This window comes from Stegostoma tigrinum, chromosome 4, assembly GCF_030684315.1.
Source record: "Stegostoma tigrinum isolate sSteTig4 chromosome 4, sSteTig4.hap1, whole genome shotgun sequence".
Lineage (NCBI taxonomy): Eukaryota > Metazoa > Chordata > Chondrichthyes > Orectolobiformes > Stegostomatidae > Stegostoma > Stegostoma tigrinum.
Window position 1 is genome coordinate 52476547 of NC_081357.1, and position 12125 is coordinate 52488671.

The following is a 12125-nucleotide window of genomic DNA, read 5'->3' on the forward strand; positions in this document are numbered from 1 at the left end:
TGAGGCAGGAACAAATACTAACAGAAAAATATCAAAGTTAAACCAACATAGAAAGAAAAGAATGTTTCAAGAGCAGGCATCTACCAAGTCAGCCTTTTAAACTGGTGCAAACGTTGTGCCTTATGTGAATCATGAGCTGTGTACATATAAAGGACCTTTCTCCAGAAAGCCTGGTGGATTCAGCTGCTATTGAAAAGGGCATGTTTATGGCATAGTCTATATCATTCATTAATGGTTGCAGGGAGGGAGAAAAAATGGCTCCTATGTTTGGAATGAGGTTTCCTTACAGTCAAATTATATCTTGCAATTTGATCTTAATAGTGCAACTCAAGAAACCTATCAGCTACCTATTCATGAGTTCCAAATTCAATTTCCGTTGCCTTGGATTAAATGTTCCAGTCAATCTGTGAGAGTACAACAGTAAATTGGAAGCTCAAGACTCTTCTGGCAGAAAGGGCTTCCAGAAAATAGTTTCTTTATCCAATAATTTCATGGGGAAACATGCAGAGATTCCAATTTTAGTGAGTTCACTGATTGGGTTAAACTTCAGAACCCTGATCCCAGTGCAATCATTAATCGGCGTAGGTTTTGAATTTTCTTAGCAATTCTACATTGCAGAAATCACAAGACACAAAGTTATACTTCTGAAACCACATTCATTTTCAGTTAGCTGGATAAAAGGTTAATTGACTTCAATTTCGTCTGAGGTCTACCACTAGCCTAATTATCCTTTAAATGATAAAATTTTATGTAATTCCTCTAATTTTATTTGCTCATTGATCAATTAGCTTGTGAAACAGCTTTTTGTCTACCTTTAAATCTGCCTCTACTTTCTGAGAGATATTTTTCCTGATCAACCTGAATAAAGATGCTATATTACACACCCCGGAGCAAGTGGGACTTGAACATAGGCCTCTTAGTCCAGAGGTAGGGACACCACCACTGTGCCACAAGAGTACTTCCCTTCCTTCTGTGCACTAAGGGATTAAGATGCACTTGACCTATGAATTAATTACCTCAGACATAAATGACTGCCTCTTATTTTTTACCTTAATATAATTATCTTCAGAACCACCAAATGGTGCACTATGGGGAATAATTTCCAACATTTCTACCTTGCAGAACTTTTTTTCTCCTTATTGGGACAGCATGGCAAGGCCAGCATTTATTGCCCAAACCTTGCTGGGCCATTTCAAAGCTAAGATCAACCATATTGCAGTGGATCAGAAGTCACATGTAGGCCAGGCCAGGTAAAGACAATAGATTTCCTTTCATAAAGGACATCACTGAACCAGAAGGATTATTATGATAATCAATTGTAGCTGACACAGTCATCTTCACTGAGACAAAATTTATATTCCAAATGTATTAACTGAATTCAAGTTTCACCAACTGCTATGATGGGACAGGAACCCACGTCACCAGAACATCAGCTCGGACCTGAGAATATAGAACATAGAACATTGAACATAGAACATTGAACTGTACAGCACAAGAACAGGCCTTTTGGCCCATGATGTTGTGCTGAACATGATGTCAAATGAAACTAATCCCTTCAGCCTGCCATTGGTCCTTCTCACTCCAGCCTTCTGAGCTATTAACCCATTACATTACTACTGTGCCACCATCTTCATTCACAAAGGAGTCGATGATCTTTCCATTATAGGCCACACCTGACTTTCCTTCGGTTGATCCTAGTGTAATTAAAATTTTCAGGCTCTTGTGCCAGGATTCAAGTTCTGCCTGCTCCAGGGAAAAAAAATGGAATGAAATTTTTGAAACTTTGTAGTGATTGGACCAGCTGGATCTTGTTGACTACGTGATCCTTGATTGGGGTTGTTAACCTGGGCCAATCAGGAAAACCCTGGCTGAAGAATATGATCAGGATATTAGAATCTCCTCAGTTCAGGAGACTGACTCTGAGTTGGCTGGTCACAGCTGGTGTACTGTGTACAAGTAAACACAGGGTGACTTGGTGATTGGATAGCAGCCTTTGTGCAGTTGTTTCAGTGGTGATGGGAGAAAACAGGACTTGCCTGAAGAACATTTGCTTGCAACAGTCATCTTGGAGTTGGGGTGATCATTTCTGGCATCATGCCTTTATTTAGGAAGCTTCACTCATTTGATCCTGTTGTCAAAGGCTGGGCCCAGTGTGTGGAAATAATGCAATAGTTTTTCTAAGTGAATTACATTGCAGCAGATGAAAAGCAACAAGTAATCCTTCTGACTGCATGGGGACCCACAGCATTTTCAGTTATAAGGGGCTTAACTTTCCCAGAGGCACCAGAGACTAAAACCTTCCAAGAGTTGATGGAGTTGGTTAAGGAATTATTACAACTGCTAAACCTCCTCTAGGTCTGTGATGCTATTGGTTTTATTCAGCTGTTAGAAAACCAGGGGAATCTGTATTGGGATTTTTGATGAGGTTAAGATGACTGGCAGACACATGTGGTTTTGGGTTAACCCTGAATGAGATGCTGAGAGACTGTTTGGTATGTGGGACCACTGACGTAACCATACAGAAGTACCTGCTAGCTGTAGTCCAACTGGACTTCAAACAGGTACTATGACTGGCTTTGTCATTAGAAAATGTGACAATTGAAGCATGGGAGCTACAGGGCATCCCAATGGAAATGGACACTCTCACCTGTCCAACTGAGCTTGGGGAACACCACTTGAATGTATGTAATCACAGGGACCCTAAGCTAGCCACAGCAGAGCCACATAACAAAGCCAAGCCTTGGTCAAGTGGCTAAAAAGCTCTTCAGGATCTTGGCTGGCAAGCCATTGTAGTTGCTGCTGGTGTGCGGACTCAAGACAGCGAAGGACTTCTACAAGGTCTGACCTGAGTAAGAAAACTCACAGGCCAGGAGAGTGCACATCCTGGAAAGTCTCCCTACATATGGGTTGGAACAGTTAACTACTTAGCAACATGCAAATTGGAGCTGATTAAAATTAATGTTTGCTGAAATGGTCTTCCAGTTTTCATGGTGATCGATACTGCTGTATGTGTGGTTGCAGAACCTGTCTTTAATAAGATTAATTCAGGGCTCCAACACTTAAGTTTGTTCAGGACCTCAGCCAGGCTGAGAATGTACATTGGGGAACCATTACAGATTAAGGGTATGTTTTCAGTTCCGGTCTCCTATGAGAAGATGTTGGTGCAGTTATCACTGATTGTAATAAAAGGCTCAGGCCCAGGCCTATTGGGGTAGAATTGATTGAGAAAGATTCACCTGGTTTGGCTCAGCACTATTTGATTAGAAAATGGCTGCCTCAGTGTAGACTTAGTGAAATACCCAGGCGTTTTTCAGGAATGGCTTGGGACTATCAAAGGGGCCAAAGCTACTTTATATATTGAGCAGTAAACAATTCTGAGATTTAGTAAGGCCTCTCCGGTGTTATTTGCCTTGCAGGCAAAAGTAGGAATAGAAATCAGAAGGCTGGAGAGCGATAGAATCACCAAACCAATGCAGTTTACAGAATGGGCAGCACCAATCGTACCAATTGTGAAGCCTGATGGCTCAGTTTGCTTTTGTGGGGATTTAAAGCAAGTGGTAAACCATTTCTCACAGCTGGATAAATACCCGATCCCTTGAAAAGGATTTGTACACAAAGTTGACTGAGGGGGGGGCTGTCCTTTACGAAGCTGGACATGAGCTGCACCTACCTGCAATTGCAACTGGATGCTGAGTCCCAGATGTAAGCTACAATTAACACCAATGAGGGTTTATATCAATAGATAAGACGGCCATTTGGGGTATCATCAGCCTGCATCCTTTTCCAGCGGACCATGGAGAACATTTTACAAGGGCTACCCAGGTTGCCATCTATCTGGATATCGTACTAATAACAGGGAAGACCAATAAAAGAGCACTTGGAGAACTTGAACATTGTACTCAAATGTTTCTCCAGTTTTCCCAGACGGTAAAAATGTGTGTTCCAGTGCCCCAAGTGACCTACTTGGGTTGCAGTGTTGACAAAACCGGGTTATAGCATTTGGAAGAGAAAGTGGGGGTGATCAAATGAGCCCCGGCTCCCACATCTGTACCAGAGCTTCGGCCTTTCCTTTGGGTTAATGAATCATTACAGAAAATTCATGTGTAGCCTGTCCTCTGTGACGGCTCCCTTACATCCTGCGATGTAGCCAAGAATCAGCTTTTAGGGAAGTGAAAACCAGCTACTGTTATCTAAGATGTTGGCCTGTTATGATCCGAAGTAAGAGGTGGTGCTGGCATGCAATGCCTCATCATAAGGTATCAGGGCAGTGTTGGCTCACCTCTGGCCCAATGGAGAGGAACGCCCGATGGCATATGCTTCCTAGACTTTGGCTAATGCTGATAATGAACATGCCCATATAGAGAAGGAAGGTTTGGCTGACATTGTTGGTGTCAGAAAGTTCCACCAGTAGCTTTAACGACAGGAACTTGTCATAGTAACAGATCACAAACCCCTGCTACAGCTACTGAAGGAAGACAAGGCAGTGCTACCCATAGCTTCCAGTAGAATTCAGCGTTTATCCATATTCTCAGCACATATAAGTACAAGTGAGAACACCGTCCAGGAAGCCAAGTGGCTAATGCAAATGCCTTGAGCCGCCTCCCACTGGCAGATACTCAACCGGTGGTGCCTCCCTTGGAAGAGTCTGTTTTGATTTTAAACTTCCTGGACTTCTTTCTAGTCGCCACTGTCAATATCTGAATATGGACGCTATAAAATCCTGTCGTAGTGAAACTAAAACAGCTGGTGGTAAGGGAGGGATACAGAGGGGCCATCGCAAGCAGGATTGAAACTTTTCTAGACCTGCTGAGGCCAGATCACTGTAGAGGAAAGCATATTACTATGGCGGGGGGGTGGGGGGGATGTGAAAGTGATTGTCTCAATTATAGGTCACCCCCACATACTGGCTGAGCTCCACCAGAGTCATCCAGGGGTTTCCAAGATGAAGATGCTGCCAAGAAGTTGTGTCTGTTGGCTGGGGTTGGATGCCAGCATAGCTGCATTAATGGGACAATGCCCAGGGTGCCAAAAAGAGCAAAAATTGCCACTGGCGGCACCCCCACATTCACGGGAATGACCTGGTAAGCCCTGGGCTTGGTTACATGTTCACTATGCCAGTCTTTTCATGGAGTCAATGTTCCTGGTCATTGTGAACCCCCATTCAATGTGTCTGGGCATGCATGAAGTTCTTTCGGCAACCTCTGGGATGACCATTGAGAAGCTGCGAGCATCGTTTGTGATACACGGTCTCCCAGAAATATTGGTCACAGACCACGGGATGTCATTTGCCAGCAGGGAATTTGAATATTGCCTCAAGTCAAAAAGCATTCAGCACATAAGGACAGCTCTATACCATCCATCATCCAATGGTCCAGCAGAAAGAGCAGTCAGCACTTTGAAGGCAGGTTAAAAAAGCAGCCGACAGCATCAACAGCGTCACTAGATACCAAACTGTATCTGTTTTTAGTCTATTATACGAACAGTGCCCGCACAACAACAGGAATAGCTCCAGCAGAGTTGCTGATGAGGAGAAGACTCCGCACCAGGTTAAACCTGATATTCCCAGAGCTGGAGGTAGGTGGGTGGGTGGAGCGTGGGGGGGGGGGGGGGGTGGGGGTGCGGGGGGAGGTGTTATGCAGCAGCATCGCCAGTGCCAGCCATATGCCTCCTCTAAGCGAGAGAGACAATTTAATTGAGGGGCGGAAGTTTGTTGCTGGAACCACGCAAATGGTCCTGTTTGGGTACAAGGCAAGGTTGATGTGAGGTTGATCCTGTGACTTACAAAGTTCCGGTAGGTGATACAGTCCTGAACAACCATATGGATCACCTGAAAGCTGTTACCTCGCAAACTGGGAGAAGCAAAACATACCTGGTCCCTCGGGGCAGGCAGAAGGCCTGGCAGAAACTGGTAGGCTCTCCCCCTTGGTCTGGCATCTAGGGAACCTTTGGAGTCGTGAGCTGGATGCAGCCTGGATACCATTATTGCCGGAAGAAGAGGAGGAAGCTTTCCCGAAATGTTCTGGATGCCAGAGATGGACTACGATCCAATACATGCTGCCCATGTCAGAGACCGAGTCAAAGAAACTGGACCCGGGGCAAAAATGTTACAAGAAGAGCTACGAGAGAAATACCAGGTCTACACCCCCAGACTTGGTGGGGTGGGGGGAGATGTAGTGATTGGAACCAGCTGGATCTTGTTGACTAGGAGATCCTTGATTGGGGTTGTTAGCCTGGGCAACTCAGGGACCTCTGGCTGACCAATATAACCAGGAGATTTAGAATCTTCTTAGTTCAGGGATTGACTCCAAGCTGGTGGTGTTCTATGCACAAGTAAATAAAGGGTGCATTGGTGATGGGATACCAGCGTCTGTGCTGTTATTTCTAAGTTCTTGTGATGCAGTGATAGCGTCCCTATTTCTGCACTAAGAGATCCAGGCCCAAGTCTCACCTTCCCCTCAGTAACATCTCTGCACATTACAGGAAGAAAATATCTTTCAAAATATAAAGTTAGACGTGTGAGAAAATAGGTTATGTGGACTGAAAGTTTTGAGGGCTTGTGTGGTAAAATGGTAGTGTCCCTACCTTTAGGCTATGAGATCCCTGCTCCGGAGGTGTGTCAAAACATCCCAAACAGGTGATTAAAGAAACTATCCAGAATGAAAATTGGAGGCTTTTGTGATGCAGTGATCACATCTTACATCTAACTAGGAGGCCTGGATTCAAATTCCACTTGAACCAGAGGTGTATAATAACATCTCCAAAAAAGTCAATTTAGAAAATGCCTAGAACAAAAATTATTCAGTTTCCACATTTGGCAACTGCCAGATGGCAAAGTTGAAAATGACGCGTTTCCCATCCGGAAATTTTGCAAAAATCTATTCATCCGGAAACAGTTTTATTCAATGATTTATCAGCAGTTTTGGACCCAAGCTTCCTAAATACAATATTAGAAGATTTAAATCAAACATGTGCTTTCTTGGTAGCAATATTTTAAATTTTGGACCAGTCAGGAACAGTTCTGCAAATGAGTTTCACATTTACTCACTAAGGTGAAACTGGTGATGGAATGGACTGTAGTCAGGGAGCACAGATTTTAGGTAAATGGTAAAAGTGGAGTTGACATGAGGAAACATTTTCGTTAAACAAAGAGTACATGTAATCTGGAATGCACTGCCTGAAACACTGGGGGAAGTAGAATCAACAGGGACTTTCAAAAGAAAATTGGATAAATATTTGAGGGAAAACATTTACAAGCATTTCAGGGAAACTGTTTGGAAATTGAAGGGTGGAATTAATTGGACCGCTCTGCCGAAAAATGCTGGTAAATGCACAGTGGCCTGAATGTTTCTCTTCCATCCTGTATCTTGCAATTATTCAATGACAAATATACGGTAAGGCAGAACTGCACTTACAGTTTCCTAACAGCATGGACTCCCCACCGCTTTGCGAGGAAAGGCTCATCTTGCTCATGTAGTGATTGCTTAACCCATTCTTGGCATTTAATAGAATAGAAAAGGCTCATCTGAAAAGCTTTAATCATTTCTAATGATAATTATTTATTTGTAATTAATCATCTTGGCAGGTTTAACCCTGAACTCTGGAATTCAGTTTTAAAAAATGATTTTGGACCATAAACCCAATTAATTAGGTTTAATCTCATAATAGGTTTTTCCAAAAATCAATTTAGACCACAACAGATAATAGGAAAGCAATATTCCAGTTTATGTAATAGCAAATATTACTATACTCTCTAATGACACAATGAAGACTATTACATTACCATGAATTGCATTTAAATCAATTTATACCTTCGAAAATAAAAGTTTCCTAGTTAAACTTCTTTATGAATACAAAAGTATTTTTATATGTCCAGTAATGCCCACTTATCTCTGCTTTAGTATTAAAAGCAATCAGATTGTAGTTTCTGAGTTAAATAGTTGAGCAATTAACTTTCGTGGTCAATCATTGTGCATATTTTGTTTATCACTTTTTTTTACTTGATATGCAATATGTTGTAGAATTGGCATTAAATATTGCACTTAAAAAACAAATTTACATCTAGAATTTTAGTGTATTTAAGTATTTTGAACATGTTAAAACATTGTGACAGAAATACTTCGAGACCATTACAATTTGTACAATCTGATAAATAAAGGCCAACAGAGAATACTGCAGTTTAAAATAGTATTCAAAAAATAGATTTCAAGACTGTCAATGATTCTCCAAATCACTCAAAATGCTTTTCAAACTTTTTAAAAGTACAAGATAGACATTTCTTGAAAAGATAAAGTCATCATAAATATCATTCATGTACTTACAAGCTCTAACTTTAGATCAGGAACCAAAATAAGTTAGGCAAATTTGTTAGCTGTTTTCCATATCCTCCTGTAAATCCGAAAGAACCGGCTACAGCTACTCAACAAATGTGATACTTACATCTGTGTCCGTTTATGCAAGGTCAAAGGAACACTTTCTAATTCCATTCAATGTTTGTACAAGCCAATGGTTCTTCTGACTGAATGTATCAGAAAAATAAACTTTCTATTCTGGCATTAACAGTTCCCTGTTGACCAAAAAAAAGATTTATAGTGCAAGACAGAGCACAGCAGGAAGAGCAATTTCCTATATTTGGCAAAAGGCCAGCAAACTGGCTTTAAAGAATGTCAAAGAGGATAGATATGTCTGGAATGTAAGCTAGACATAAATACACAATATCTGGTGATGGTGGTTGTCTGAGTAAGGCTTGTGAACAGAATTAAATATTCTGAACTTTGAAAACTAATATGAAATGGAAAGTAAACTGATCTCAGTCAATGGAAATATCTAACAATGTTTTATTTTGGCTCAGAATGTCCTGGTTTAGCATGGAATCAATTTTGACTGCTTGCTTTTCATAGATCCAAAGATCAGTTAAAGCAGAGAAGGTCATTCAGACCATCATGTCTATGCTGGACTACATAAGGAATTAACCCACCTAGTGTTACACACCTGCCCTTTCCCCATTGTCCTACCAACTTTTTCTTCTCAAATAAGGATCCAATTTTCTTTTGAAATCTTCAATTGAATGTGTCTCTACCACACTTTCACACACTGTATACCTGATCCTAAACACTTGCTGTGCATAAAATTTTTACTTTTTTCCAACTTAACTTATATTTATTCCCTTTGGTTTTTGATACTTCCATCAATGAAAACAGTTCCTCCTATTCACCCCTTACGATCTTGAATGTCTCTATCAAACCCTGTCTGAACATTTTCTTCCCCAAGGGAACCAATCCTGACTTCTCCAATCTTTCCAATTAATTGATGTTCGCCATGCACTGCAACCATTTCCATTCATGTCTGCGGAACAACAAACCAGCTCGACGAGCCAACCAACCTCAACATCCCACAACCCAAGCTCCAGATCTACTCCAAAACCTTAGACATTTCCATTAATCTTTTCTCCAATCTTGCTAATGCCTTTACATTCATTGTAAAGTCTGGTTTCCAGGAACAAATACAATATTATCGCTGGGGCCAAACCATTGTTTAATAGCATTAATTTGGACTCTAGGACTGCAATAATAAAAGGCTTATTAATTACTCTGAAGCTATAGGACATTGTCCTGAAAGTGAAAATTGCTTAATTTAACACAATATTCAAATGTACTTATTCTTAGGCAATTTAAGCAAAAGAGCACATTTGTGAGATTTATTTGTCAAGGTGTGATGCAGACTAATCAATTATACATAGCAAAAGCTAAAAATACTGAAAGATCTTTGAAGAAAATAGAACATGATCCGATTAAAACAATTCAGAAAATAATCACAAGAGATTGCTATAGACTTCTTTGGCAGAGGAATGGAGGAACTCTGGAATAATGTTATAAATGGTCAAAAATGACAATTTGTGATAGTTTTACAAGGTTCATGGTGAGTCTCTGGCAAAATTTTGGCTGATCATAAGTCTTTGTTATGGCTACTGTCTGAGGCTCAGTCAGATTCTATGCAATGCCAGCATCGAATTTGCCAAGGATAGCACACCGATTCTATATCCTCTTCACCTCAACTATTAACTCCATGTCTGTAACATCATCCTACTGCTGTTAAAACCCTTGTCTGTGACCTTGTAATCTCAAGACTCAATTATTCAATGTTCCTCTAAAACATTTCCCTCCTTGCACCCTCTATAGTTGTGAGCTCAGCCAAATCTCTGTTCCCTTTTTCCTTATTTTGTTGGCTCCTGGTTACCTTGATTTTTTAAACATTTTTGTCTGTTTCAATTCCTTCCAAGTGCATTACTTATCTCTGAAACTTCTTCCTGCTCTAGATTGTTTCAAGATTTTTGTACTCCTCCAAATTACGTGCAATCATGATTTCCATTGATACATCATTGTTTAGGCCGCCAAAGACTTAAGATCCAAAATTTCCAGTCTAATATGAACTCCCAGATAACAAAGTGTGAAGCTGGATGAACACGGCAGGCCAAGCAGCATCTCAGGAGCACAGAAGCTGACGTTTTGGGCCTAGGCCCTTCATCAGAGAGGGGGATGGGGAGAGGGTTCTGAAATAAATAATTTATTCCAGAACCCTCTCCCCATCCCCCTCTCTGATGAAGGGTCTAGGCCCAAAATGCCAGCTTTTGTGCTCCTGAGATGCTGCTTGGCCTGCTGTGTTCATCCAGCTCCATACTTTGTTATTTTGGATTCCCCAGCATTGCAGTTCCTATTATCTCTAACTTTTCCTACTTTTGCTCATTCTTCGTAAAATCTTACTGGGTGCCTCAATGGCATTAATATGACCCACCTGAGATTATTTTTACTTTAAAAGATATCATTCACATGCAAATACAAGGAAAAACCCATACAATGTGTTATTGTTGATGCCTTTAGAAATTTACATGTTCAGCATTGTTACAGTTTACATTCTGCCCAACATTCTAACATTTTTGAAACAGATTGACAGACTTTAAAATATGGAAAATTCATAGCCAAAATGAAAGCTTATTTACCAAACTATTCCATTTGAAATGAATTTGGACTAGGGGAATCCTACCTGTCTAGCATCAGCCCACAGAGTAACTGGGGGAAAATACATACACGAAGAAAACTGTTGAAATTGCACAGACACTCCTAGGAAATAAAAGGGACTCCAGCACTGGGCTTAATCTTATTCTTTCTCATTGATAGAAAATGCCACATGAGATAATGGGCAATGTTCCATTTTAAAAACTGCATGGCAGATGAATGAAAACTCTCCTCTCTAAAGTAAGCTGTCTCCTGTAAATTATGCCTACACCCACAGGGGTTCTCCTGGTTTTTTGTTTCAGCATAACGTCAGCAGAAAAATCAGATACTGTGAGGAATGTTCCAAATTGCCAGGCCACCAGCAGGGCCTCACACACAATGTTGTTCTAATCAAATTCATACAAGGGTGTGAGGTCCTACTAGTGCTGTGGGGCCATGAAACCTCAACCAGCTATCTTTTACACAGAGTTTTGACAAAATAATGAAAATTTTGCTGTGATCCTTTCATAACCTTGAAACTGAATGGTAGAAATAAATATTTAGCATTCAAAAAAGTTGCTGATTTTACTGAAGCCAAACTGAACAACATAATATGCCACTGCAAATAACAAAACCACAACTTAATTCAAAAAATTGGGTACGGCTCAAGAAAAATAACATCCCATTCCTTACTTATTTATACAAGCAGAACACATTCTATTTTAAGGCATACACACTGAACAAGAATCTAGGTACATTGCATTGATCAGCTATTTGACACTTTCAAAATTCACAAATTTTGTAGGGAAGATCTTACTCTTCAGTGGGGCAAAAATATTTGACTAAATGTAAATGTGTTTTCAAGTAATCTTTTATCACACACCTACTCAGCATCATGAATTTCTATTTTAACTTGAATCAGGGTGAAAATTATAGTGGCGTGTTTAATCTTGGATAAGTAAATTCCAATATGATTCATGCCAAATTAGATGAATCTGTTCAGAGATAATGGGAACTGCAGATGCTGGAGAATCCAAGATAACACAGCGTGGAGCTGGATGAACACAGCAGGCCAAGCAGCATCTTTGGAGCACAAAAGCTGACGTTTCGGGCCTAGACCTTTCATCAGAAAAGGGG

General features: G+C 40.7%; 1 protein-coding gene across 5 annotated transcripts in view; it reads right to left on the reverse strand.

Annotated features, from left to right (window-relative positions):
* The window catches only part of LOC125452570 (four and a half LIM domains protein 2-like), a 69775-nt gene extending 58665 nt beyond the window's left edge, over positions 1–11110 (reverse strand). For 2 of the 5 annotated variants that reach the window (XM_048531156.2, XM_048531157.2), the window contains exons 1-2: positions 11038–11110; positions 8437–8563 (exon numbers count right to left, since the gene is read on the reverse strand). In XM_048531156.2, coding sequence (XP_048387113.1) covers positions 8437–8483 — 47 coding nt within the window. In that variant the 5' untranslated portion in view covers positions 8484–8563; positions 11038–11110. The other 3 variants (XM_048531160.2, XM_048531158.2, XM_059645354.1) reach the window with 3 other exon arrangements.
* Positions 11111–12125: the final 1015 nt, after the last annotated feature.